Here is a 26,852-nt window from a genome sequence, read left to right on the forward strand (position 1 = left end):
CCCTCTCCCTGCTCACTTGCCAATGTATCCTGGAGACAAAGCCGGCGCGGATGTCATATCCCCCCGCCCGCTTCTCGTTTTCTGCTCCTCCGTCTCTTTTAGCCCTCTCCACCTGCTTCACTGCTGCCGCAAACCCCTGTGGGATGCTGACAAATAGCTTACCCCACCTCACCGTAAGCTACCCCTGGCCTCCTGCCGGCGGCGGCAATCAGCAGCAGAGAACTGCAGAGTCCACAGCAAGACGCGGCGAAAGAGGCTGAGTTTGAGCTTTCCACTGGATGTCACAAACACCACAGTCTTTTTTTGTTTTTCAGTGTATGACTGTACCCAGTGCTGATTATCAAATGATTTACTGGAGGCGAGTAAAAGATGATTTAGCACCGTCTGTCCATTTAACGTCATGTTGTTCGGCGGGTTACAGTTTCACACTATATTTTAAAGGTTGTTTTCATGCCGCTGTCACACGGCGGGAGAGGCCGCACAACTTTCACCCTGCTGCCAAAAATAAAATCTGTGAATCACCATGTTTTGGTGACAGGAAAAATGTTGCTATTCTGGTAGCAAGAAGCCGCAGGGCACTGTATTTCATTACTGCCCAGTCAGCTACTTTTGACACTTATATAACACGCAGTTACAGTAGCTTGTGTATTCCACCTCTTCCTACTTGTCTTTAGCTTTTTAATTTGCAATAATTAATGATTCTATCGCCCAGGTGTCATCTGACAGGCTGGCGCTGCCTTCCCATGCCTCTGACTCATCAGGATTGAGTGAGCAGCAGGTGTTTGGAATTGCTACATCAGGTCAGATAAGCCTTAAAATAAGGCTGAATTTCCTCCTGGGTGCAGACGCCTTACATACTGTTGGGCCGTTTGGGCTAATCGCCGCCAGGTGCCAGACGGGGCAGACCGGGGCGAGGTGAGCCGTCAGCCAAAGCAGACAGTGTCAGTGTCCGCTGCCATTTGGCAGAGAGCAGTGTGGGTAGTCTGACATGGCTGGCAGGTGGACGGGCGGCATCTGCAGTTTTTAGATGCGCAGCAGATCTCCCAGTGACAGCATGTCACCGTGTGAGATATGGGTCAAGTTCACAAGTTGACACAAGCCCGTGCGTTTAGACACACGGGCGATTATAGGCTTAATTGTGACTTACATTCTAGTTGTTAATAGACCTTGAAATTGGATTGCAAACAAGTGCAAATTGAGAAAGAATTTGTGGTGAGAGGTTATTGGCCTTGCATGTAGCTGTCTATGAATGGAAATACAGGGGAGGGCAGAGATGCGTCCACTTGAGGAAATGTAGATAATTTTTAAATACTGAGCAGGCTTTTAATGGTGCAACAGCAATGTCGAGTCACGGACAAGCTGCAGTCGCTGCGTTGGACGAACATCTAATAAGAAGTTACTATGACAGTAATTACAATCAAGATAAAGTCTGGATTTTGGCCTGATTATTGTGATTCTGCCTCACAAGGGCCGGGTGTTTTATTGTGAGCATGTGCGGGTGTGTTTTGTCTCCTTGATTAAGTCTATGCTTGTCTGAGTGTGTGTGTAAGAGATTGTGATTGTGGTTGTGGACACAAGCAGTCGTTAGGCCCAGCCAAATCTTATTAGCCACGAGGAGAGGCTCCCTCTGCCAGACTGAAGAGGCTGAGGCTGAAAAACAAACTCCTTAAATCATCTTTTGTCCAACAAGAGTAATGAAAGCGGGCGTGTGATTATATCAGAGAGCCATCGAGGTCTAAACGGTTTGCTGCCATCAGTCACATCCCAGAACAACATCCTGCGCTGTGAGCGCAGTCGTCATTCCTGTTATTTATATATTCCTAACACAGCTTCTGTGTATTTGTGCTGTTAGGTTTATGGAGATGCAGGCTGACCTACTCCTGTATATTTGTGTCAACCGTGCTGACTATGAAGACCACCTACAGAGGACACCTAATCCTCCCGCGCTCTATAATAACATCATTTCATGGACTGTAATAATCACTCGCACTCGATCAGGAGCCGCCTGTCTGTCTTCTTTTACAGACAGAGACCCAGACTGTCTGTTAAAAGGACCATAATTGGGCCACAGGTCGTCCTCTGCGGTGTTGTCCAGGACATGATTGGATCACAGTGGCATTAAAAACAATAGCTTTTCTCCACCGGACCAAAACGTGACATGGAAAAATAAATCCCCAGATTTATGAGGCCAAATACAGACAATAAACAAAATAAAATTTTTGTTATTAATCATGAAACCACCACAAACCTGAATGAGAACAATCCTCACCCTCAGCAGCGGAGACTCATATTCTCCTGGGGTCTATAAAACCATTTCACACTGCTGTAAACCTCTTGCTGTCAGACAACACTTAGTGGACCCTCTTTTTCACGTCTCTCCACTCACTACTCGATCCACTGTATTGCTGTAAGAGACCGATCAATACTGGGCATCGAAAATAAAACTGCACGTAACCCTTTTGTCTTAAATGCATTTCTGCAAAACAGTCCTTCAGAACCATTAGAAAGACAGTGAGTGCATTCTGTGTGCTAGACAGATACTGCAACTTAGGAAACCGAGCAGCACTCGATTTTTTTTTACTGCTGTACGACTAGAAGATCTAAATAAATCCAGTCATTCAGTAAGTTGTATGATCTTGTTTCTAGGATATATTTGTTTCCCCAGATCTTGCAGTTATTCATTGTGTTTTACTGAGAAGTTTATGTTACAAGTGTGTGCTGGGAAATCTTGGACAGTCAAACCACAAAGTCCTGGGATCAGTGTATGAATGCAAAGCTCAATTTTTTTTTTCTTTATTTTCTGGTAATTTTGAATTTATCTAATTTTGTTATGACTTTAACAGTCTGTTGAGTTACCACCTAACCTTTCGAAAACCAAGACTCACTGAAAGGATATCAGTGACACTTGATTCTGGATATTTATCTGCAGTATTTCCAGTAAAACCATTTCAGTCGAGGGATCGTGTTTCAGATTTGACTGACGTTTTCAGTAGCTGATCACAATGAATATAAATAACCGACGCAGACACATAGAGTGAAGATAAAATGGGAAACAGAAATGTAATCAGGAACCCTTTAAAGACAGAACCACACAGTCTGGCCAGAAAAGGGAGACTGAGCCATTAAGTGTCTGCGATTGGGAAAACTTAAAAGCAACTTGACTGAAAGTGAAGCAGACAACACTGATGACAGAGCAGATTCAGAGCAGCAACGCACTTCCCATCAATGGAAGCAGAAACTCCACTTCTTCTTTACTGGTACCTCCAGTATTTTGCTTTACTGCTCTCTCTAATAAATGCTGTCATGAAGGTATTAGACCTGCAGTAGCTTAGATATGCTGTCAGATGTTTACTGGCGCCCAGCCTGAGCGGGAACAGCTGATGACACCCCTCTTCTGCACTCTACAGTTCACATCCAAAAATAAAAGTGAAAATATTAAAACATGCAGGAAAAGGAAGCGTTCACAGCAGCTCCCAATGCAGCCTCTGCTAAAACACCTCCGAGCAGAGCTTCCAGACAGCTGTCCTTCTCTGTGAAGCGCAGCAGAGATAAATCTTACCTCATTAATCATTCTTTCATCTAAGATCTGCTGCGTCCCATCCAAGGAGTGAGACCTGACCCGGGGCCTGAAGTCTGGCTCTGCTCGCCACTGAGAGCGTCGCTGTCATTTCAAAAAGAGCTGATCAGATAGAATTCGTCGGCCTGCTTGCTCATGAGACACCTGAGTCAGGTGCGATGCACGGGAGCGTGATTGTCTCACAACTAATCTGCATTATCAAAATGTGTGTGGTGGGCCTGCGGCGCTAAATATTCCTGCGGGGCAGCAGGCTTCAGGCCCTATCATATGTGGTGTGGGTGTTGACCTGAATGCCCCAGACTCTGCCCTGCCAGCTCTGAGAACCTGAGGATGGAGTGGACGTGCTCGTGCAGTCCGGCCGACGTGAGTGATGATGGCCTGGCATCTCTGGCAGCTCCGGGGCCAAAACACCTTGTCCGCAAACGGCTCCAGTGTTGCCCCCCGTAAACTAAAATCTCCCAGCAACACCAAGGAAATCACCCTGTTTCATATTCCATTTTTATATATACCTATCAGTTCTGATTTCTATGTATTTCTTGAAACTTCCTCTCATTGCTAAAATACACCAGAAGGCCTGAGACGGGCCGAGCCTCCTCCAGTCAACGCGCTTCGTCTTCAGCTGGATATTTATTGCAGCGGGGGATGACATGCATCTAAATCTCCCAGTGATTAAAGCTGCAGACGAACCGCATCGAGTGAATGGACTTTAAAATCCAAATAAACAAGGGTGATAACCCTCACTCATGCTTTAGCTGCAGGCTCTGGTTCATGTTGGGCTCCAAGACGTGTTGCTTTCAACATGACAGTGGAGAACAATGCGTTTTTTTTTTTTATAGATTTCTCCAAAAGTAGTACCTGATACATGTATAACTGGTTCATCATTGCTTCAGAGTTCTCACAGTTATAGCAAACTCTGGTGTGTGAGCAGTTAAATGTGGTCAATTTCTGGAGGTGTGAATGCTGCAGTTTTGCATCCTGATGTACATAAAACAAGACTGAGTCGTAAACCTGAGTTGCAAACCCTCTCTGCTTGTGAAGCTGAGGTTTGCATCCCGTCTCCTTGGACCCACGGGGGTGACGGGCAGGCAGGGGAGGGGCGTGTCGCCACAGGTAAGACGAGAGTTGTCAGCCCTCTTTTCACCCCGGGGCACTAACTCTTCTGTCACCTTCCACAACAAACTTTGCGCCGCGATACGCTTTTGTCAGCACCCGGACACAAAAGACCCCGTGTCGGAGCTGGACTCCGACTGACAATACGCCGCTTTCAAATTGTAACAATTAGCGCAAATTACAGGATTTAATCGGGTGACATGCCTGGCAGATGTGGACAATGAGGACTGAAGCTCTTGTTGGCTTCGGGTGCCAAGTACAAGAAGAGGCTCTAGAGTTTCACGGGGCGTCTTGAAAAACAGAGGATGGAGTCTGTGAAGGAAATTCTGTCCTACAGCTTAAAGTAAACTGGGCTGCTGTTGCTCCACAGCTACACACTGACACATGGCGGCCTGTGAGACCAGTACAGGTGATTCAGAGGTTAAGCCTGATTAACATGATCAGATATGATGCAACTGTAAGCCTTACTACTACTGCCACCACTGCTAATAATAGACGACTGTATTAAGGTATTACTTTAATGAAGTAAGTTGCAAGGTCTAGAACAAGAATGATTTTGTGCCTTTTACACATGGAGCTATTTAACTTTTAAAAACCAATAATTAATAAGTATTTCAGCTGAAAATTGATCAAATAATCACCTTAAAATAAATTACAATTAAAAAGGGCATAATGAGTCATGACTGACAGGCAGGTTGGTTTTCCTTTTTATCCTGCGACTTAAAAATATTACATTGGTCAAAAGGTTAAGCTTGAAATGTTCCCGAGTTCATGCAGTGGTTTCACACACTTGAGCATGAAACACTGATCTTGGTCCTTTTCCTGTTTAGCGCAAAGATTTCTCCAGTCTCTTCATTGCTTGATGATATTATGTACTATAGATAATGGGATCTTCAAAAGTCTGTAGAAGTTGATGTTCTGAAGTTGTTTTCATAATTTTCAAATAGCATTGTTTATGCAAATTGATGAACTCACGCTGATCTTTATTTCTAAGAGAGTTTTTATATCAGTTAATTATACTTATCTTCCAGCTTTTCTGACCTGCAGTCCTGCTGTTCAAAATTAGATCATATTTTTCATGAAAAAGGTATTATGCCATTCTGTAAACAAGTATTCTGTTCAGTTTTAAACAAAACAAAGAATTGTGGGATTTGCAAATCCTCCCATCCTGTTTTTATTTACATCCTGTTTTTCTGAATTGAGGGTGTATATTTTAGATGAAACCAGATTATACAACGTTGCTCCTGAGCCGATGGAGATGGACTGAGAGGGAGCGCTGGGGGAGGACGCTGGCATACCCCGCAGCTCTGTGCTGCGTGACTCACCGTTAAAGGGAAACAGACATTTCATGCAACCCAGCCAGCCACTCATTAACTAAGCTCCCTGGGTGGTTGTTTACCCAGCATTCCTTGTAGATTCAATTAATGTTTATCAGGCTGGAGTAGCGTTTCTGTCCAGCTGTCCTCTCTGGGGTAACGGCGGCGCTCCCGCCTGCAGCTGTGACACAGTAACACGGCTCGAGGCCCGACGCCGCTCCCGCTCGCGGTGTCCTGCGAGGACCGGTGGGAGGGATGACAGCCAGCCACAGCGCCGAGGATGCTGCTATGTGTGCGACTATTTTAGTGCCAGCAGAACACGGAGATTCACATGTTGACAAGCAGCGGGCCATGTGACGGCTCTGTATGGAAGCAACAGGCATCTCAGTTGGCACACACACACACACGCTCGTGAGAGTTTGATCAATATGGGCACGACTCAGACTGAACACAGAACAGAAAACACGAAACACACCAAGATGGGCGACTGAAAAGAGTTTGTCGGCATTGGGGGTCGTGCAGTGGCAGTGTGAACGCTGCGCTCGGTGACACTGATATCGGCCTGTAATTCAGCAGAGGTGAGCGCTCTTTCTAAATGGCCGGCTTTAATTCAGCGGGTCCGGTGTCAACGGGGCACAAAGCAGCGATGAGAAACCCTATCAGGGGCAGAGTTCATCTGAATAATAGGGCGTCACAGGGGTGACCGCCGGGCCAGGTGCAGCGCTGAGCCCTGCTAAACGGCACACTCAAGCAGGTCAAACTGTGTGTGTGTGTGTGTGTGTTTTTTTTTTTTTTTTAATGGGATGGCAGTCACGCACTCTTTTGCTTCACAGAAGATTATTCATTAATAATACACTAACAATTGCAAATTTATTTGAAACAAAAGCATTAATCAGTTTTTGGATCAAGTCAAAAATGAACAAATGAATGAATAATTAAACAAGAAATGAGAGTGTAAGGGCTCCAGTTGTATAACTAAATCAGTTTTCTGAAAACATAAACTATACCGTTACTGGAAAGAACTGCACAGCTATAAATAGTTGAACTGATTATTCACACTGCCTTTGTTGCTAACCAACTCGAAACGGATGCAGATAAAAAAATCCAACTATCCAGTACATTAAGATTACTGCTTAGAAACTGCTTTAAAAAACACCCCCCAACATCCTAAAAATACAGTAGAGCAATAAAGTACAATCCACTTTATCCAAGATGTGTTTAGAGAATATTCAAGATAACAAAAAGTGAAAGGATTTAAAGATCGTAGAATTTTTAAGCGGTGACGAAAATTTAAATCCCATTGAGTAAAATCTAAGTTCAAAGAGTTTAGTCGGCAGAAAATAAATGAAAGTCAGTGCAATGTATGTGAGAAGCACAAAAACACAACACACCAGTGTATATATGTGTGTGTGCGCATTGCCTCCATATGATGGATTTGAAAACATTGCCCGATATAAAAATAAAGTGTAGATGACGAATGTGGACTTCAGCAGTGAGTCACGTTATGTAAGAAGCACAAACATGAAAAGGCACAGCTTGCTGCAGTCTGAGGGAGCTTCACATCTTTGAGAGGTATGGTGTGTCTGCCGGGAGCAGCTGCTTACGTCCGTGTTTTCAAATGACGCAAATGCTTTCCGATGAAATCCTCACTTAGAAACTGAGAGAATCTTTGGAGCCGATGCCGTGAGCGCCGACCTCGCTCGCAGCAGCTTCAGACGTTGCCTCGATGCAACGGCTCGCTGATGTTCAAAGGTTTTGCTAGGGGCCAACATTACGGCCAGGGACGGCTGAAGAGGGCCGAGCTTTAAACTGAACCCGATTCTGCTGAATATTGATGTTTCATCTCCAGAAGAGTTGCACATCGATAGAAAAAGTTGTTGTGGCTGCAGCATGTTTTTGTCTGCTGTGAATTCATGTTGTGCTCGTCAACATATCTGGCCGTTTAGATGGAGCTCTGCTGGGCTTCGTGTTGAGAACAGATGTTTCACTTCACTACATTACACCTGGTGGAAAACTGCCAGAAGTCAAGGAGGGAAAAAAATGACTGAAAATGATAAAGACGCCAACTTCTGAAATTCTGCTAAAAGGAACTTGCGGATTCACCTGATTTAAAAAAAAATAAAACAACAAAGCAAACATTGATAAACCTGGATCAGAAAAGAGTGAAAGCAGTTATTGGGACATACATGATTGGACATGAACATCCAAGATTTACTGTTTGTTAAATCTCTAAATCCTGCATATGTCTTTGTATTTTTTTTCTACCAAACAATAGTTTCAGGAGTATTTGGTATTACATGCATGATGGATTTATTTCGCTGGACATTCTCTGGCCCATGGACTAGACAGAGTGCAGGTCTTTGTAAAACTGAGCTTGTTTGAAGTGTTTCATTTAAAATGACTTTGTCCTGTATTACCACATATTCCTCTACAGGTTACAAAATTCCCTTCTTCCTCAGTCATGCACACAAACGAGCTCACGTGGACGGAAACACTCTTTTAATTTCTATCATCTCAATCCAGCACGCCTGTCTTTATGTGCACGTGTTATCTGCACTGTTCTCCCTCCATATTCATTGTTTCTTCATCAACCATCTCTACTGTATAAATAGAGACTAAATGAATATTGAGTGCAGGGAGCTTTGGACTGAGATGACAGTGGGTATTGTCCTCCTGCACAGCCTTTCACATCAAAGGGATTTACTCGTGCCAGCTCTACCGGTTTGTCCACCAACACGAGCGGCGAGGTTCGGAACTGTAATCAACCCTAAGTGGGAAATGGTCCTGCAGGAGCTCGGTGAGGGAGGTCTGAGAGGATTTCAAACTCGCTAATCCCCTCGGCGCTGGGCGTCCACTGCCGCATGAACGTGTCCTTGTAGGGCAGGGCGGAAAGATGGGGTACTTTCCAGGACGAGGGGACGATGGAGTTAACCTACACGGCGTCAGAGCAGAACGCCCACAGTACAGCATGTGGCCTTATAGTGCTCCGGGGTTGGGTGCAGTGGTGCGCCTCTCTCAGATGTTTCAGCTGCACAGGCCAAGAACATCCCAGAGCAGAGCATGTTCCCTAATAAATCAGCTCTGCTGAGTGCACACTACCACCCAAATAACATTTATTTATCGGTCTCCAGATGAGCACTGGGTGTTCGGTTGCTTGGACTACCTTCACCCCACAACATCTCGGAAGTCACCGTAACTTAGGATGATATACTGCGCTGTCTGTCGAGCTCATTCAAGACCTTAAACTATTTGAAAAATGACAAGTGGGACTTTCATAAGACAGAAACCGCTGTGTCCTTACCTTGATCAGTAGTGGAAAGGTGCATTTCCTCTCCTTCAACAGCTTATCCAGCTTATTTTTGGAGCCGATTCTGTATAAATGAAAAATCATAAATCATTATTCACCTAAGGCATACCAGGAAGGAGAGTGTTGATTTTGATTCATTGCTCAAAAATAAATCACTCGAACAAAAAGAAAGCACTAACTTCATCTGTGTCGCCCTTGACTCTGACTAACCCATGACTCACATCATCAACATAACTCTTACATAACCTTCATCTTCTGAGCTGCTCTTACTTACAGTCACAGCTGAAAGATGGTGAGTTCTCCACCGCAGCCTTTTTACATTAACTATACTGACACCTTCTGGGCACTTTTTTATTTTCTTATTTCGATAAATACATCTATCCTGTCTTGTTGGTCCTGTTGTGTACAGGTAATAAGTCTGATACAGCAGGTTCTGAAACTCCAGAGGAAACGCATGTCTGGTTTGGTAAATATGCATCCAATGTTGGAATGTCAAACTCTGAGGCTAAGTTTAGAGGCTTTACACAACTATTTTCATTGTTCCAGATGCTAAAATTATGGCATAATTCCCAATGATTAACTACACCAATAGAGTTTTGGATACGTTTTAGCTTATTAACGTGAGAATTATGAAATTGCTCATTTTTAATAGAATGGCAAAAAAAAAAAAGAGGAATTCAAAGTCCTATTGGTATAGTGAGCATCTTTAGACTAATGATTTTAAAAACGTGTCTTTCAGGGTGTACGATTCGGTCGTTTACAAATAAAACAGTGACCTATCTATCTATCTGGATGCATGATGTGCCTTACTTATATTTATATCCAAAATTGTTAATCAAAATATGAACCAATATAAACTTTTTTTTTGTAATTTAATAAGCGTGCTTCATCGAGATATCCTTTCGATCGAGTTATCCTTTCACCGCTCAGGGAAACGCGCGGCTATTGTGCGTAAAATATGCGCAAACTTTCTAAAATAGTGCAACACTGACCTTTTCTCTGAAGACTTGCCAGGTGCGCTCATGGTGGAAAAAACAATCAACAAAACGGGTTTGAAGAAGAGGTGAAGGCGCTACATGCCCGACAGCTGGTGAGTTGTCCGGATCCCGCCTTGGAGACGCGGTGCGTCACCGCCACCAGCGGCTTATCCAAAACGCAGTGGCAGTTTTACGCACCACACTCGGTGCTCCCTTTTTTTTTTTTTATGCAGCTTTCAGGCAGGTGCTCACGTGCGCGCGCGTTGAGCTCGAGGACAATGGCGGGCACGACCACCCGCTGGGATATACGTTTTCCACACACTGTGCGTCAGGAGCGCAAATACGACACCCCGACTCAGACCGTTCAACTTCGTTTGTCTTTACATCGAACTTCAGCACCTAAACAATATGATCAGTGAAAATAGTTTTAAAATATGTTATTATCCAAATAAAAGTTAAGCCTATGAGGAAGAATTATTCATTTCGAAATAAAGTTGTTCATTGTCCAGAGTCATTATTATAGGAAAAGGGACATTTACAAGCATAGTCGATATCGATACTTTGTTTCCCCCTTTCTTTGATTAAATCAACTTATTTGTCAAAGTTGCTTTATTTGGACCAGGTGCCTTGAAATGTCCAAAAATAAAAATAAAAAAACAAAGCCTCAAAACCCCCAGTGAAAGACATACAGTTGATAGAGCATTACTTTTTGATGTGAGATTTGTTTCAGGTCCGTGAAATAATAGCTTACTTTATTCCCTAAAAGTCCAAACAGTGCTCCCCTGGTGACCAAGAAGACGCTACTGTACTGAAAGCATTCTGCCTACAAGAGAAGCAGTGTCTCATCATCCATCTCCTGCATGTTTCTACTGGATTATTCAACTCCCAGCTGACTCAGGAGGCAGTCCATCACAAAAACTTAATCACATTCTCTTTCAGGTACATCTATGAGCATTTTCAGAGTCACAATTTGGTCTTAAATGCATGTTTTGTTGGAGGAAACTGAACTGCTTGGAATAATTATACACAGAGAAAACTACAAAGTCTTAATAGAAAGCATGGCAAGTATGAAGGGATCCTGTTGGATGATGGTGCAGATGTACCAAAAACAGGACTTTTCACTGCTGACATGGAAATAAAAACAGGAACAAAGGCCAAGTCAGTTTCAACTGATCCATGAAAATCAAAAAGAACCATTGCTTTTAAGCATTTTACATGATTATCTTCTTAGGGTTGTAGTGCTTTAATGTTGCTGTATCACTACTTAAAATCTGATCACTTCTCAGCATGTGTCACATAAGACCCGAGACAAACAAGAAAAGACACTTTCTCTTTGATTAATGTGGTTTATTTAGAGTAAAGGCTGCATCGATCCGATAGCCACATTTCACACATCACTTTAGTTCCGCGTGAACAGTTGTTTTGTTTTACGCCTTCAGTTTAGTTTATTCCACTGGAGCACCATCCGCGTCTTTAACGGCAGAAAAAGTAAGTTTAGTTTGAGAATAGCACCAAAAGAGCCCAGGATCCCCACTGGTATTGTTAATGTACCTCACAAAGACACACACACACACACACACACACACACACACACACACACACACACACACACACACACACACACACACACACCTTGTGAAATGCTTAAATATACAGAACTAGCACATTTTCTTTATTGAGAAGCATTGTTTTAGGAAATCTATGTCAGGAATGTCAACTTACAATTTCCACCCAAAATCCCTCCTTTCAGGACTGAAATCGTATTTGCATAGACAATAGATCCATACAGTTCTGTCACTTCATCAGTGGAGTATCTCAGATGAACACTGAACCGTTGGGCAAAGTCTGGGCAAACATTTTTTTCCCACAGCTGTAAAAAAAACTGCAGCAAATTTTGATTTCTCAACGGTTTAAGTCAAATATTAAATCATGTTCAGATTTAATTCCATAAAGAAAACACAATGCTTGGATTTCCTCTCTTCTGAGTGTTGTTTTTTTTTTTTTGTTTAGAGAACGAATACTGACAGCCACATGGACTTGTTTTTACCGGCCGAGCAGTGTTGAGGTGAAAGACTACATCTGTGGCTGAGAGGGAGAAAAGCTACAAGTGTCCTTTTTCTTTTGAGATATTTAGTAAAACCACTTTGCTGCCTTGTTTTCTGCCTTTTTCTCTGCTTCCACCACCACCACCACCACCACCATCCTTCGTCTGTAAATCATCAAACAGAGAGGCTAAAAAAACCCGAACCACCCTCATATTTCTTTGGCTGTGTGCTTTGGGGGCGTCTCCCGCCTCCCTGACAGAGTTTGCATGATGATGCGACTGCAGCGAGAGTAGAGAGGTAGCAGCTGTGGCCGTGGGTGCGGGAGTCAGGAGGACCTGGATTCAGGAGTGAGCAGATCAAACAGGGCCGTGTTGATGTCAGGCGTTGGGTCGAGGTCGAGGGTGAAGCTGATCAGGTTGATCTGTGAGCAGAGGGAATAAAAAGCATTAGAATTTCTTTAAAGCTGAGAGAGTCGCTCTGTTTTTAGTTGCAAGCTGAAAGCTGCAAAAATTAAAATTTAAAGGACTATGCCATCATTTAACTGTTATGGTGTCAAATGAGTGTGGTACTCCTGGAAAACAGAATGTGACAACATAAAGTGGCTTCAGACCTACTTTATCCCAGGTGCTTGTGGTGATGCTTTTCATATCCGACTGCATTGTTTGAACCGGTACCTGTTAATTAAAAGGAAAAAGCCATCATAGTGTGAAACAGTAATGTTAATGCAATGATCACCTCAAATTAATATCTATTACTTCTAAAGGAAAGAAGAAGTTACTTAATCTGTTTCTTAGCCTTATGAGAGGTTGAACTACTGACCTAAGTAGTCCTTGTAGTCCTTATTATAGTATTTGTGCCTCAAGCCTCGTCCATCTGTAAAGACACAACCAAAAGATGGTCACAAAACAAGAAGGACTTGGGCTCAGGTCGGTCAGACAGAGGAAGCCTTGCAGACGCACCAGAGTTACCGCGCTGTTTGATGCACTGTCCCCGGTTGGGGATGCCAGCAGCCGGGTTTCCCGGGTTGATGATGTGACATTCGTAGCCAGTGGGGCAGTGAAGAGGCTCGTCTCCATCCTCGGTGGTGCTGCAGGCCTCGGCTTTGGGGTGAGGAAGACAAGGCAGATTTATTTCTAGAGCGCCATTCAGTTCACAGCGCTTTACAGGGAAATAAAGAAAATGCATTAATATAAGTGATCAAGATTACCAAATACATGAGAATGATTATACTGCACTTCGTCTTTCATAGCAAAAAATATTAAATGTGATGGCCATGCCGTCAGACTTTCACCTCCAGGATGACGTCTCTCCAGATAGAATGTGTAAATTTGGGTCAAAATTGTCTAAATTCCCCCGTACTTTTCCAAATAGCCGACCTGCTTTGAATTTTCTTTGTGTCCTCAGACTTTTTTGGGAATTTTTGTTTGGAGTGTTTGGCGTGTCAAAAATTTCGCAGGTGAAGCGTTTATAACATTTTAAATTTTGCAGGTAATGCCATTAAGCCATTTCACCAGTCACATGTGTATTTCCCCCAAAATATAACATTTTCCGCCAGCTCTGTTTCTCCCAAGTTTGGTAACTTTTAGAGAACATTTAGAGCTTCATGTACTCGTTTGTTTAGTCAGGAGATTTTTTTTTATTTTTCTGAGTAATTCCATTAAGGTTCTTATGCACTCCTGGTGCTCGGATACTAATTAGTAAAATCTGTAAATCAAAAAATGATGTAATAAGGCCTGAAAATAAGTTTTACTGAACTGTGTTCTGTCAGAAATCTTCTAATTGTTATAATAGTTTTTGTTATTGTCCTCTTGTGGTTGTTGAATTTCAGGTCTGAATTCATAATGACACCCAGATTCGATTCCTCCTCCTTCATTTGTTTTCTTGAACAACCTGGAGTCAAGATGAGTACTGACCTTTAATCCTCCTTCTTTGGGGCCAAAAACAATCGTTCTGACGGATCTACTTATTAATTTCATTAATGCATCACTTAAATTGAACCCAAAGTAAAAGCACTGTTAAAAATACTCCACTAAAAATAGTAATTCAAGTGTATCAGTTACTTTTTAACCTTATTTAATACCTTTGTCAATAAGGTAGTTAGTTGATTTAATTTGTGTAAAATATCTGCAATAAATTATATAAACATTACAGCAATGAAGTTTATTCTGTGAGGAAATGTAGCTATAAAGCAGGAGTTTTCTCTGTTATTAGAAAGAGCTTATCGGCTGAAATGTGAATAAAATGATGATTTTGACAGTCTAATGAACTGTATCAGATGGTGTAAATTTTACACGGAATATCCTCAAACACCACTCCTTCGTGGTCACTTCCTGCTGTGGTTCTCACCTTGCAGAACCTCCTCGGGACCGTCCAGCAGCCAGCCGTTCCCCCCGAGCCACCGAGGCTTCGGCTGCACCAGCCAGTCCAGCACTGCCCCAAAACAAAAAACAAGTCAGCCAGCACAAAACTGAAAAAGGAAAAGGTCTCATTTCAACTTTTAAACTCTATAGTTGTTTATCACATTTCTGTTTCAAACTCACCATTATAAACCAATTGAAGTTGCAGCACTCATCACTGTTCCAAATAATGCTAATTTGAGACAATGTAGTAGACCAACAGGATTAAACAAACAGATTTTGAAAGCTTTTTTGGACATCCAGAGAGAATTTGTTCCCATTTAGACTTTTTTTTTTTTGAAAGTATAAATCATGGACTATCTAGTCATTACCTCTGCCAAGGAGGTTGTGTAATCATGTTTGTTGGTTTGTTGGTTGGTTGGTTTGTTAGCAACATTACAGAAAAAGTTATGGACGGATTGCAATGAAACTTTGTGGAAAGGTGGGTCTTGGGCTAACTTAGAATCCATTAAATTTTGGTGATGATACGGATCACTGTTTGGATCCAGGAATTTTTTAAAGGATTCTTTATCATTGAGAGATAGGGCAGTCTTTCACATAGTTGGGCAGTCTTTCACATAGTTGGGCATAACTCAACAATAAATGACAAGGGGGCTTAGGAAAAAATTACAGTGTAAGTTCTTCAATGACTCTAAGAGAGATCAGCTGCTGATCCAGATCACGGAAGTACTCCGGATACCAGGATCCAGAACAGACGAGAATAGGGGGATTCCGGAGTGTCAGTCACTGTGAGGCAACGCATTGAGATATGAACAGGCAGCAAACAGCTTTCTCCCAGACATTGTTTGTGTTGGGGAGAAATAAAATGTTTTTTATTATATATGGTGTTCTTGTTGTTGTTGGTGACTGATTTGAGCTGTGGCGGAGGTCTGCGCTCTCTGAGTGCCAAATTCTAGTTTTATTCTGTTTTCACTCTTCCTAACAAATGTTCTTCTATATAAATAACATATATTGGTGTTTCATTTACACTGACTGTGAAATGTAACATTTAAAAAAATAAAGAAAGTCTTCTTCAATTAATCTTCAATAACACCCAGGGGTGAAACCACTCCACATTTGAGCCGGTATTATAATAGATCACATGATTTAAATAACATTAAAATATTTTTTTTTTTCAAAATGAAGTAACTGCAGCCAATAATACAATTATGCAAATATAGATCTGTTTTTTTTCTATATACGTACATCAAATATTCATCATTATCATTCATTCATTGAGAATTATTATTCATTATGGACGTTTTCACATTATTGACTGTATTACACTCAGGATGTCCAGATTGATTATGCCTTTGGCCAGTTTTCCATTAATCGCTTCTGCCTGAAGCACGGGTCCTTGCTGAAGAAGTCTCGGACACTCGGTGCTGTGATCTGAAGTGTTTTGACTCTGCTGACCTGGAGGAGGCTGAACCGACTCCAGGCAGGCGTAGATGCAGCCGTTGTAGCAGCAGCGTTTATGGCGCTCACACTCGGAGTCCGAGCGGCAGCCGGGAACCTCGCAGGCCCTCTCCGGCAGCATCTGGGGCGGCGGCGGACACCGGTCGTTCTTCTGGTGCTGTGTGGACTGGGGGTGGTTGGCATATTCATAGTCCTGAGACACACAGAAAGAGACAGACACACTCTTTAGAAAGAAAAGGAGGGTTTATAAAGTAGATAATTATAAAATTATGATTCATATGACGAGAGTGATATCCAGCAAAAAGGGTTGAGTTGGACAAGGAGAGGTTAAAAAGAAATAAAATCCCAAATTAAATCATAACAGCTTGATCTGAATCAAGTTTGTCATTTCTTCAAGATAAATACTCATTTTTTTCTTGAAGCCATATGCAAAGATAATAACTATCTTGACTGGGATGAAAAAGAAGCAAAGAAATACGGCTGAGACAAAAATGTGCTGTAAACGTTTTCGCCATATCTTTCAAAATATCCATCTAGTGTTGTTTAGAATTTCTAACACTAGTTCGTTGTAATGAACAAACAGCAGGTTAAGGATAAGACAAAACCAGCGACTGATTATGAACAAAAGGCAAGATGAGCACATTATGAAACTCTATTCATTCAGCAGAGACAATATAAATGTTTACTGAAGCTCTATATGTCCAAGTCCCTTCTCATAGAGTCGATTGATGGCAAATCTCAATATATCTTCAGCTTTGCAGGCAGAGTTTGACACAAACTAACAGAGGTGATTAAACCAGTTGCTTTCTTTGATGGTGTTTCCATTTCAAGGCTGATGGTGGAAGCTGATGTCTTAATGACGACACTTTATAAGTTCTAGTCAGGAACTATGACTTTGAACATGTAAGCCACAGTCAGTCTATTTAAAGCATCGAGCTGTCACACTTGTCGCAGCAATTGTTATACCTTATTTTGTAATTTTGCCCTACTAGCATGATATTTATCTCGCCTATTGTAATACAACATTTCATTATAAAACATTCTGCTTTATTTTATGTGGTTTTCAAACTGAACTGTCTATTTTTGATTAATTTCCCATCTTGCCCCTCATTTCCTTTGGGCCTGGCTGAGAATCCCTGCAGTGCGCGGTGTTCACCAGCAGGGGGCGGCACCGGACCGCCAGACGTGAAGGTTCGGTTCGGTTCGGTTTGTTCTGCGTGTCTGCCGGTGAGCGTCTCGACCCGGATTCAGAAGGTGATCGACTGTGAGATTAAACACTTTCCCGGTGAGTGCGAGGCGGAAAAAGTAGGTCACGCGACCCCTGAGCCAAACAGACGCACTTCACACACTCTGGCTGTGCACAAACACTCAGCCGTGCACGGCGGATCAGAAGATTCATTAGCAATTGCATGCAGAGTAGAGGATAATGTAATCAGTTCTTGTTTCCTGTAGTGTTTCTGACTCAGTGCAGAGATTCTGCACACATCGGAAATATGATAACCTCCCCAGAAGCACAGCTGTCACCGACTCTCTCACACTCTCACTTGGATGAAGCAGCAGTGTGGTCATATTTCTACTTCATTCCATTCATTTCATTTTTTTTTTGTACTGAACAACTGAATAAGGAATACAGAAAATGGTTCAATAAAACCACATGTACTGCAGAAAATCCTAACAATTGGAGCGTTTTTGTAACTACTTGGATTACTTTTTGTTGTTGGACTCTTTGATTTCTTCACTCGCAGACCTGACAAGGAAAATGAAAAGTCTATTCTTAAGTTTGTAAAGCAAGACTGTCAATTGACACAACCATGATAGAACTCATCTAATTCCCCCTGATTCACCTCATGTAAAGATGTATTTCTGTAGCGGGGAGAATATAGAACTTCCTGCTTGTTCACAATGACAGATATAGTTAATTTTAACTGACTTCAGTCACATCCACCTTGACATCTTTATACATAGGCCTGCCATTCTGTTGTTTATGTCATTATATTTACTTCTGAAAGTGGTGCTTAACTGAAGTATAACAGTTTACTCCACTTACTGTTTGTTTATCATGATTTATTCTTAAAGATTCATCACTAAAGGGCATGTTGGGCAAACTTCTGCAGGAAGTATTACCTCTGTTTATATCTTTGAAACATCACTCCCTCTGGTTTTGTCGGAAATCTTTCTTGAGTTAAAGATTTGTTTCTAGTTTGCTTTAATGGGCTTAAAAACTTTATGTTACAGTAAATTGACAGTAGATCACAATGAGCCTGAAAACTCGCCTTGTAAACTTGCACTATCAGAGAATCGGTGTTTCCAGTGTTCTTATGCCTTTTATAGTAATGTGGGTGAATTTCTTGAACTCTGTTGGGGATGCCAGAGTTCTCCAAAAAGAGCGAGCTCCACAATATGACTGTAATTAGATAATGGCTTTGTGGGTTGCACACGATCATTAAAGCAGTGCTGTTTATTTGGCAGGCTTACAGGCCGCTGCCCCGAACCGCCTGGAAAAACAAAAGCAAATGTTTGGCACCGGCGGTGGTATCACACACACTGTACGTGTGCTCACGTTAAACGCACCGTAATTCGCTCTGGCAGCTGCGTGCGAGCTCGCTGGGTTGTTTGGGGGTTTGGATGAGGTTCGATGGGAGAAAGTTTACAGTGCTTGGCTGTGGAGGGAACAGCGAAACCTCAGCCTGTAAAAGTTAATTTGGGATCCTGCTCATTAAAGTTGTGAGATAAGAGCAGTTGTGTCAAGAATGATTTGTACTCAGCTTATGGCTGGATTTTTAGTTTAAATCGGAGTGTTAGTTTCATCTCAAGGGGCTGAACTGGTAAATTAGAGCCATTAATAACCTTTAAATTTACACTCTTAAGTTTTTCTTTGTTGTGGCGCAGACTATGCTTGATAAAAATGTCTATATTTTTGCAAAACCAAACAATTACAACTGAAAATTACTGCAACCGTAACATAAAGTCAATTTTAATAAAACTTTTTGAAGCAAAATAAAGTGAACTGTCCAAAAAACTTCTCCTCCAGCTGTTCCGTCCTGCATGTTTTCACAAACGCTCCCTGACCGCACGGCTTTGAGGCCAGTTTGATATTTGCTTTCTTTCTTGGCAGCATCACCGACATCTCAGCTCAGGTCTCTTTGTTGTGTTTTATCTGTTACTCTGAAAGAAATTTTACTTTAAGAAAAAATATTTTCTATGAAACGTCTCCACTTTGCTTTTTGGTTTTGCGGGCTGGATTTGAACCTCTTGCGAGTCGGTTCAGGACCACGAGCCTTATGTTTGACACCTGTGTTTTATAACCTGTACATGCTAAGATCTTCCTTTAGGGTCAGAGTGAGGAAGCTAGTTGTAAAGATGACTCCACCAGCTTTGTGCCATTAGCAGTGTGCCTCACACTGAACACCGGTTAAAAAATAAAAAGGTCATCGATATGCTCAAAAACCTTTTTATTTTTCAGCAGGAAAAACTCTCCATGTGAGTCACTGAAAATCTGTTTGCGCTGAATTGGCACCCAAAACATTTCAAGCCATACCGGTTGCCTTATATCTAGAGACGCAGTAATAACTGTAAATACACAGTGATTACTGCGTACACAGTGGTTAACAGTGTCTCCCTGTACATTTACATCCATGAATGAACACTACAAAGTCCACTCTGACTGGATAATTGCATAATGACGACTGCCGTTTTCCCTTGTCTCACATCCGATCTGTTCTCAGTGTCTCTAGTAAATCTGTCCTGCCCAAGGTCAAACATGCCCTTCCTGTTTATGGGTCAGTGTGTGTTTGCATTGTGAGCACAAATGAACACTACTCCACAAATACAGGAAGTAATTCATTCTCATTTGGTTGGACTTTACAAACGCAGCCTCAAACTTTTTTTTGTTTCATTACTTTTTCCTGCCTTGCCCATCATTCATCTTTCAGTGTAGCTGCTTGACTCTCAGGACTCATCCTGTGTCTTTCCCTCTGCTTTCATGCTGTCGTCTGCCAGGCTTTACATCCTGGCTTCCTCTGCACAATCCCGCACAAATCTCTGTGATGTTCCACATTGTTTATTTACGCTCCGGTCTGCTGTGCCGGGCTCCCGTAGAGACGCTGCCAGCAGGCTTGTGTGTGATGTCGGTGTCTATCCCTGGGCATATTTTCTCTTCTCTCTACTTGTCTCTGTCTGTACTGCTCTATCTCACTTCCTCGCATTTTTTTTTCTGTGTCTCTCTTTTCCTGTTGTTGATTTTTGAAAGGCTATAGCATGGTGGTGGCTGCAGTGTCTGCTCTCCTCACTGATCCCCATCTCTCTTTAATGCCTTTTACTTTGTCATTTATTGGGAGTTTGTGAAGCGAATCCACTTGAGGATCTTTCTTGATCCGTAACCAAGCTGGCATTTGATCATTTGTGGGTCAGTGTTGAGATGTTAGACAGATACTAAGCTTTTCTGGTTCCTTTGTGCAAGGATGAATACAAACACACACTCTCAGAGCAGCTCTAATACGACAGAGAAGCATCAAGACTGTGCAAACATGTACAAACACTAAAACCCAGAGTGTTTACTGAAACCTGACAACCTGCATTGTCAAGGTTAATTTCTTACCTCTGTATCAGGCGTCAGTTTGACAGAAAGACAGACAGACATGCAGATGTGTGGAGACACAGCAGGCTGAGGTGGGAAGCAAGCCGACAGGCTGCAAATCAGGCAGAGATGAGTTTCAGTGAAGGACGCCGAGCCGTGCTGACAGACCTAACAGGTAGAAGCACGGCTGGGAAAAGCGGCGACGTCTGACCTTGAAAAACAGACGAGCGGGGGTGAGCCAACGTGATCTGTGGCTCACACAACACCATGGAAGTAAACCTAACTGTGAGTGTAGCCAATTAGTTTGGAGGGGAAACAGTTTGAAAAATATTATCTGCTACCTGACATACAGAATTAGTAGTGGCATGATTAAAAAAAGAAGAAGAAACAGCTTTGAAACAGTAGAGCTGATGTTAAAGAAATGTTTTTATATTGGTTTTATGCATCTGAAGCTGTGGCAGATAATCAGCTCTCCCGTTCATCCCGGTAATGTACTATTGACCAGCAGGCTCATGTCATCTGACTGGGATTAATCCTTCCCAGAGCTCCAACAGCCAGTCGGCAACTTCAGGTTAACCGGAAAACAGCAGAAATCTTTCAAAAAGTAATTATCTAAAAATGTATCCAAGAAATACTCATGAAGTTTAAGAGACTGTGGTGAAAACTGGGCTGCAGCAGCAGTGTGAAGCACTGTTGTCTCAGTTTAGAGGTTCCATGTTGTTCCCATGTGTGCAGAAACTTTATTCCACCGTAAAAGAGCATGTGTTTTAATTGCTGCCTCTACATCAGCTGTAGTTATGAAAAGTGTATTATCCCCATGATGTACATGATCCCCGGCTGTACCCTGCCTGCTGCCCCATGTCGTCTGGGATTGGCTCCACTGCACAATGACTCCACTATTTGACTAAAGCGGGTCTCAATTACGGATGAATGAAGGACTTCAGTACAGATTGTGGACAGTTGCGTTGTTTTTGTGCATGCATGTAGCTATAAAGTGAAAAATATTGCATGTTTATGAAATGCAGGACTGTATGCTTTGTGTTTTTGGGATCGTAAGATCAACCTTAATGCATACAAATTCCTGAGCGATTGAGATTATCAGCAGTGAACCAGTTAACGTTAAGTCATGACGACTTCCAAAGTGAGACCAGTTTACTTCTGAGGGGAAGTCAAAATCTTTCAAAAGTGGTTTTCTGGAGCTGACTGGTTTCGCTCAGTGACACATTGTTCAGTCTAAAGATGTTTGGCCGATAGTAACTTAACTATGCATACGTCATGTGTGTTTTCTGGAGCAGCTGCTGAAAAGGCAGTTAAACGCCGCTGCTTAATTGTTAATAAGCTTCAGTAAATCCTTCTATTTTGGCTCTGTCTTTTATTAAACACTTTATTTATGTATATAAAAGGCTGTTTTAGTTGTCGATCTTTATTCATTGTGGCAAGCTAATTGGAGTAACTTAAAAGAAAAACCACGTAAAAGTTAGCACTTTTAAATACCACACTAATGGTTTTCACAGCTGCGAAGCGTTTTGCAAATCCTGCTCTTTGTTGACTTTCACCACTAACGTACAAAAAAAAAAAGAAAACAATGTGAGGTTAGGCTAAAGTTTTGTATTTGTGTGCAAAACTAATTCAACATGACTCAAAGGTGTGTGTTCTTCCACACAGAGACTCGCTAGATTCGGAGTCCCAATGAGGCTGGAGCACCTGGAGGAAACCTGGTGAGACGCAGGGACAGCATGAGAGAAAGACTGCTGTCCTACGTATTGGGTAAGTGTCACCACAGGTTTTAAAATTGCCCCAAACGTGAACTTTTTTTTCCAAATCTATATCCTACTCATAATTGATTTTACCGCATTTATTTTTCATTGCCATCCAGGCCACGTTATTATGTGGTCACACATTCAAGGTGTCGTGAGGCAGGTGTCAATATTCTGCATCGGGCGATGTGTCACGCAGCAAAGTCACACGGACCAAACACCGTCTCCTATCTAATCAGTAGAAGATAGTGTTCGAGTTAGAGTTGGAGTGTTTGATTCATCTAAGTCTTCAGCCTGCTTGCTTTGGTTGCATAATATTTTTACATTACATCCATGAACACATTCACTGGATTCGGGTCACTTTGGGATCATGAACTGTTCACGCTGGAGTCCAGCCATGGAGACGAAGTGTGGCCCAACCGTGTGCCGCCAAGTATTCCTGTAATTTAGAGAAGTTTGTTGATGCCCTACTACTGCAATCAACTCATCATTTTCACTCCCTTCACTGCAAACTGTTTTCTTATTGGTGACCACTGGAGGCTGTAACAGGTAATTTTGTCTTGACTTGGGGTCATTTTTCCTTGAAACGGCTCAGGAGTGCGTGAATCGACTTTTATAAAGCAGCCTCAGGCGAAGGCAAACAGCCTACCAGAAGAAAGAGAGAAGGAAGTAAAAGTGTTTCTGACCATCTGCAGGACGACTGTATTAAAGCCAGGTGCCGTCGGCCGGAGCGCCCCTCATCACATCACGCACTGAACTGTAAAGATTTACAATGCAAACGTTCGGCACGCTGACATGTCCAGGCAGATGTCTGAGCCAGACTGTGCTATGTCTGCGAAGACTAAACAATCTGTGTGTGCATGTGCGTGTGCGTGTGTGTGTGTGTGTGATACAGTGCTGTTAAATGAGACTTGTGTGTTCATAAAATTACAGACTGAGGTGCTGCAGTTGTTTATTTTCTCCCACAGACAGATCTGAGGGTTTTCATGTAGGGCCACTAGTAGGCGCTGTTTGTTTTTGTAGTGAAACCACACAAACAACCGTGCACAGAACAATACGCTATAAACATTAACAGGTGCGAGTACACAGACGTTCGTGTAGGCAGACGAAGAAGTTGGATTGTTAACGCTGTGACTGTCGGCTATAAAACTACCGAATGCAGGAGAGTCTGGACGGGAAGTCACGCCAGTCTGGATTAGTGTTACTGTCTTTCTCCTCACGTGTGTGAACAAACAGTGGAACTATTTACTATGCTGTGGTGCGCATGCCCAATAGCAGCGTTTAATAAATGTTGGGTTTTCACCCGTCTACACAGACATGGATTCGAAGCATTTTCAAAAAGTTGTGTTTTCAGTGGCTCTGGACTTATTTGTTTGGACAACCAAAATGCAACAGAAGTTTTGCATCTGCATTTAAAATAATCTTGTGTAAACGGGGCCCGATTGATTGAATACACAACAGTAAAAGTTTCATTATTAACCTGAATAAAAGCCTGGTAGTTTTGTTTCTACAGAGGCAAGTTGTCAGAAGCCTGTTGTTAATCAGATTGCCCTGTAGAAGTGGCCGATCTTCAGCACAACACCTTCTATGTCTGCTAATTATTCTAAAATCCTGCAGTTCAATGTGAACAGTGTAAGAATAGCGGTGACTTCCACTGGAATACTGCAGGTTGAGGCCTCCGTTTGATCTTCCTGCCGGCGGGATTGTTCCCCAGGCCGGCCAGATGTTTCACAACGCTGATTTATTGTCTTTTTTTTTTCTACTAGCTGAGCATCCTGGTGGATTTAGCTCGATCACATATTTAATTTAATCACATATTTCCCTTTAGGGACACATTAATTCTCAAGTGCAGCTTAAATGTGACACAGTGACTATAATTTACCTCTCTGCAAAGCCTCGGTGTTGAATGAATGAGGGTTTGTTATTGTGTGCATGTGGGAAAGACAAAAGGAAAAAAAAGAAAGATAGATGGAGAGATGCGGAGATGAAAAGGTTCAGGGGATCGTGGCTAACTCCATATGGACGGCTGTCTCAGCATGTTCCAATTACAGTAGCTTTGAAGCCGAGTCCAACAAGACGGTGCTTTTGGCCCATCCCGATAGCCGGAGGAGACAAGAGGAAGAGTTTAGAGGAGAGGGCAACCTGAGGGAGCCGTGCACAGTGTGCCGGGGGGGGGGGGGGGGGGGGGGGGGAAGAATAAAGGCTGCGAACCAGAGGGAGGAAAGCAGCCAGCGAGGGGATGTGAACAAGTCAGAAAGTTAGACGCCATTGAAATGTGGGCGAGGAGAAGGCAGAGCGCCACCGCGAGCCCTTGTTAGAGATGATCAATCAGCTACACTGAGCCGAGCTAACAAGCAGGGGCCTGGTCGGCAAGTTCAGTTCCTGCCCTAATAATCCACTACAAACAGACACACTCCAGCGAACGCTGCACATCCTGTGTGCCCTTCAATTACTCACATGGAAACTCGAAAATCGGCGACTCATTCCAACCTGTTGCACATTTGACTTTCAGCTGCTCATTATTTGTGCCTCAGAATCAAAGCGAGCTTTTCTCTCCCAGCTGCTTTTTCAGGAGGTGGAGTGAATTTTCAAAGCGAAATGAATCTGTTTGGTACTGTTCTCATGCATTAGACTGTTGCATGCATGTTTATGTGGCGGCTCATGAAAACGTGGTTGTTTCGACAGTTTGTTTCTAATTATAGGGGGATTGTCACTTTAACAAACAAGCGTTTTAGAAGGTGACCATAAGTTTTGTAAAACCCCTAATTTACAGACAGTTTATTTTATAGAAAAAGTGAGATAATTTTTCATAAAGTAGTAATTCTTAATTAAAGCATATTACAAAGTAAGAATTACATTTACATATCTGTAAATATACGATTTGTCATCATCATCACTTAGAAATAATTAAAGAGCCCACCTTATTTACCTCATAGAAGAAAAATACAAAAAGAAGCTGCAGTTTATGAGGCAAAAAGTAGTTCAGCTCGCATTCCTGAACTGCAACTTGTTGCATTTGACATGCTGGAAATGGATTCAGATATTTCTGGACAGAGACTACTCAGCTATGCCAAACATTTTCTTCAAGATCCAAGCAAATGCTAACACTAATTCTCTCACTTATTTTTACATGAGGTCACAGGTCAACTTGCAGCTCTCTCACACTCGACAACAGATCTGCCCTCGCGGTGTGCGAAGTGCCTCGCTGCGACAGAGCCAGCATTGTACTGGTCCGCTTTCACCGATTTGCAGAAATGTGCAGTCTTTCATGACGTGTGTGCACAAATACAGAAGTCAGAGGTCAGAGGTGAGTGGTGGGAGCCTCACCTGTGGTTGAGTCCTCTCTTCCTGATCCTTCTGGCATCACTTCCTGTGGACAGGGCCAGCAGGGACAGCAGCAGCACCAGTGAATTCAGCATCGTCTGGGTTTGCACCTGAACTCCGATCGCCCGCTGCAGATGTCTCCTCTTCCTCTTCTTGTCTCAGAGCTGTCCCCTCTTCCTCGCCTCACTCCAGTTTGTCCCGTGGCTGCGCGCAGGTCCTCCCAGCTGGAAGCATCAACGGCTCTCGGGCGCTCATGTGCGGCCCGAGTTACACAAGCCCCCCCGGTCTCCGACAGGACCTGCCTTTACGTCCGCGAGAGGAAAAGCGCAGGGCAGAATGACAGAGCGGAGGGACGGAAGGGGAAAGTACAGCAGGGATGAATGGAGGCAGTGTGGAGGAGAAATGAAAAAGAATAGTCAGGGGAGCGGAGGAACGGCAGCTGTCTGTGCATCAGCCGTGCCGATCTGGAGCTGTGTGCTGGCACAGCGAGCGCACATGTCTCTGCGAGAGAGGAGGGGAGCCGAGCCGAGGGAAGGGGGGAGCGCTGGGAAGGGCAGTGAGTGGAAGTGAGACCTCCCCCTTTACCCCCGTGTCGCGGCTTCCAGCACATCTGGTGATTTCCACTGAAATGTGTCAGAGCTGTATCAACGTGCAGTTGCTCCACATTTTCTATCCAGAAAGTTTTCTTGACATGTTTTGCTTCCTGTGCGTGTGTGTGTGTGTGTGTGTGTGTGTGTGGGTGATATTCTTTCAGTGGGAATGAACTCTCCTGCTATTCACGTGATCTGAACAGGCTGGACATGCATATTAACCATTAACTGACCACTGCATGTGTGAACATTCCTAATATTTAACAAAAAAAAAAACTGTTTTCTATCAAGTTTAGTTGGGCTAAAAATGTATTGGTGCATGTGTCTTTGAATGTGTGAAAGTATGCACTCCTGTGTTTAATGTGTTTTGAGAGGATGCAGTGTGATTGCAGCAGCACTGACCCATGCAGAATGAAAGCATGTGCTGTGTCTCGGGGAAAAAAAGGGGGCCTCTCTGT

General features: G+C 42.9%; 1 protein-coding gene across 1 annotated transcript; it reads right to left on the minus strand.

Moving 5' to 3' along the window:
- Nucleotides 1-12,502: 12,502 nt before the first annotated feature.
- Nucleotides 12,503-17,716, minus strand: LOC115392352 (WAP four-disulfide core domain protein 1-like). Its single transcript, XM_030096947.1, has 7 exons — nucleotides 17,684-17,716; nucleotides 16,145-16,340; nucleotides 14,679-14,762; nucleotides 13,292-13,432; nucleotides 13,152-13,205; nucleotides 12,943-13,006; nucleotides 12,503-12,753 (listed from the first exon to the last, which is right to left on the minus strand). Exons 1-6 carry the CDS (start codon nucleotides 17,714-17,716, stop codon nucleotides 12,948-12,950), a joined length of 567 nt encoding a protein of 188 aa, XP_029952807.1. The 3' UTR covers nucleotides 12,503-12,753; nucleotides 12,943-12,947.
- Between the last annotated feature and the right edge of the window lie 9,136 nt (nucleotides 17,717-26,852).

This window comes from Salarias fasciatus, chromosome 7 (genome assembly GCF_902148845.1).
Source record: "Salarias fasciatus chromosome 7, fSalaFa1.1, whole genome shotgun sequence".
Lineage (NCBI taxonomy): Eukaryota > Metazoa > Chordata > Actinopteri > Blenniiformes > Blenniidae > Salarias > Salarias fasciatus.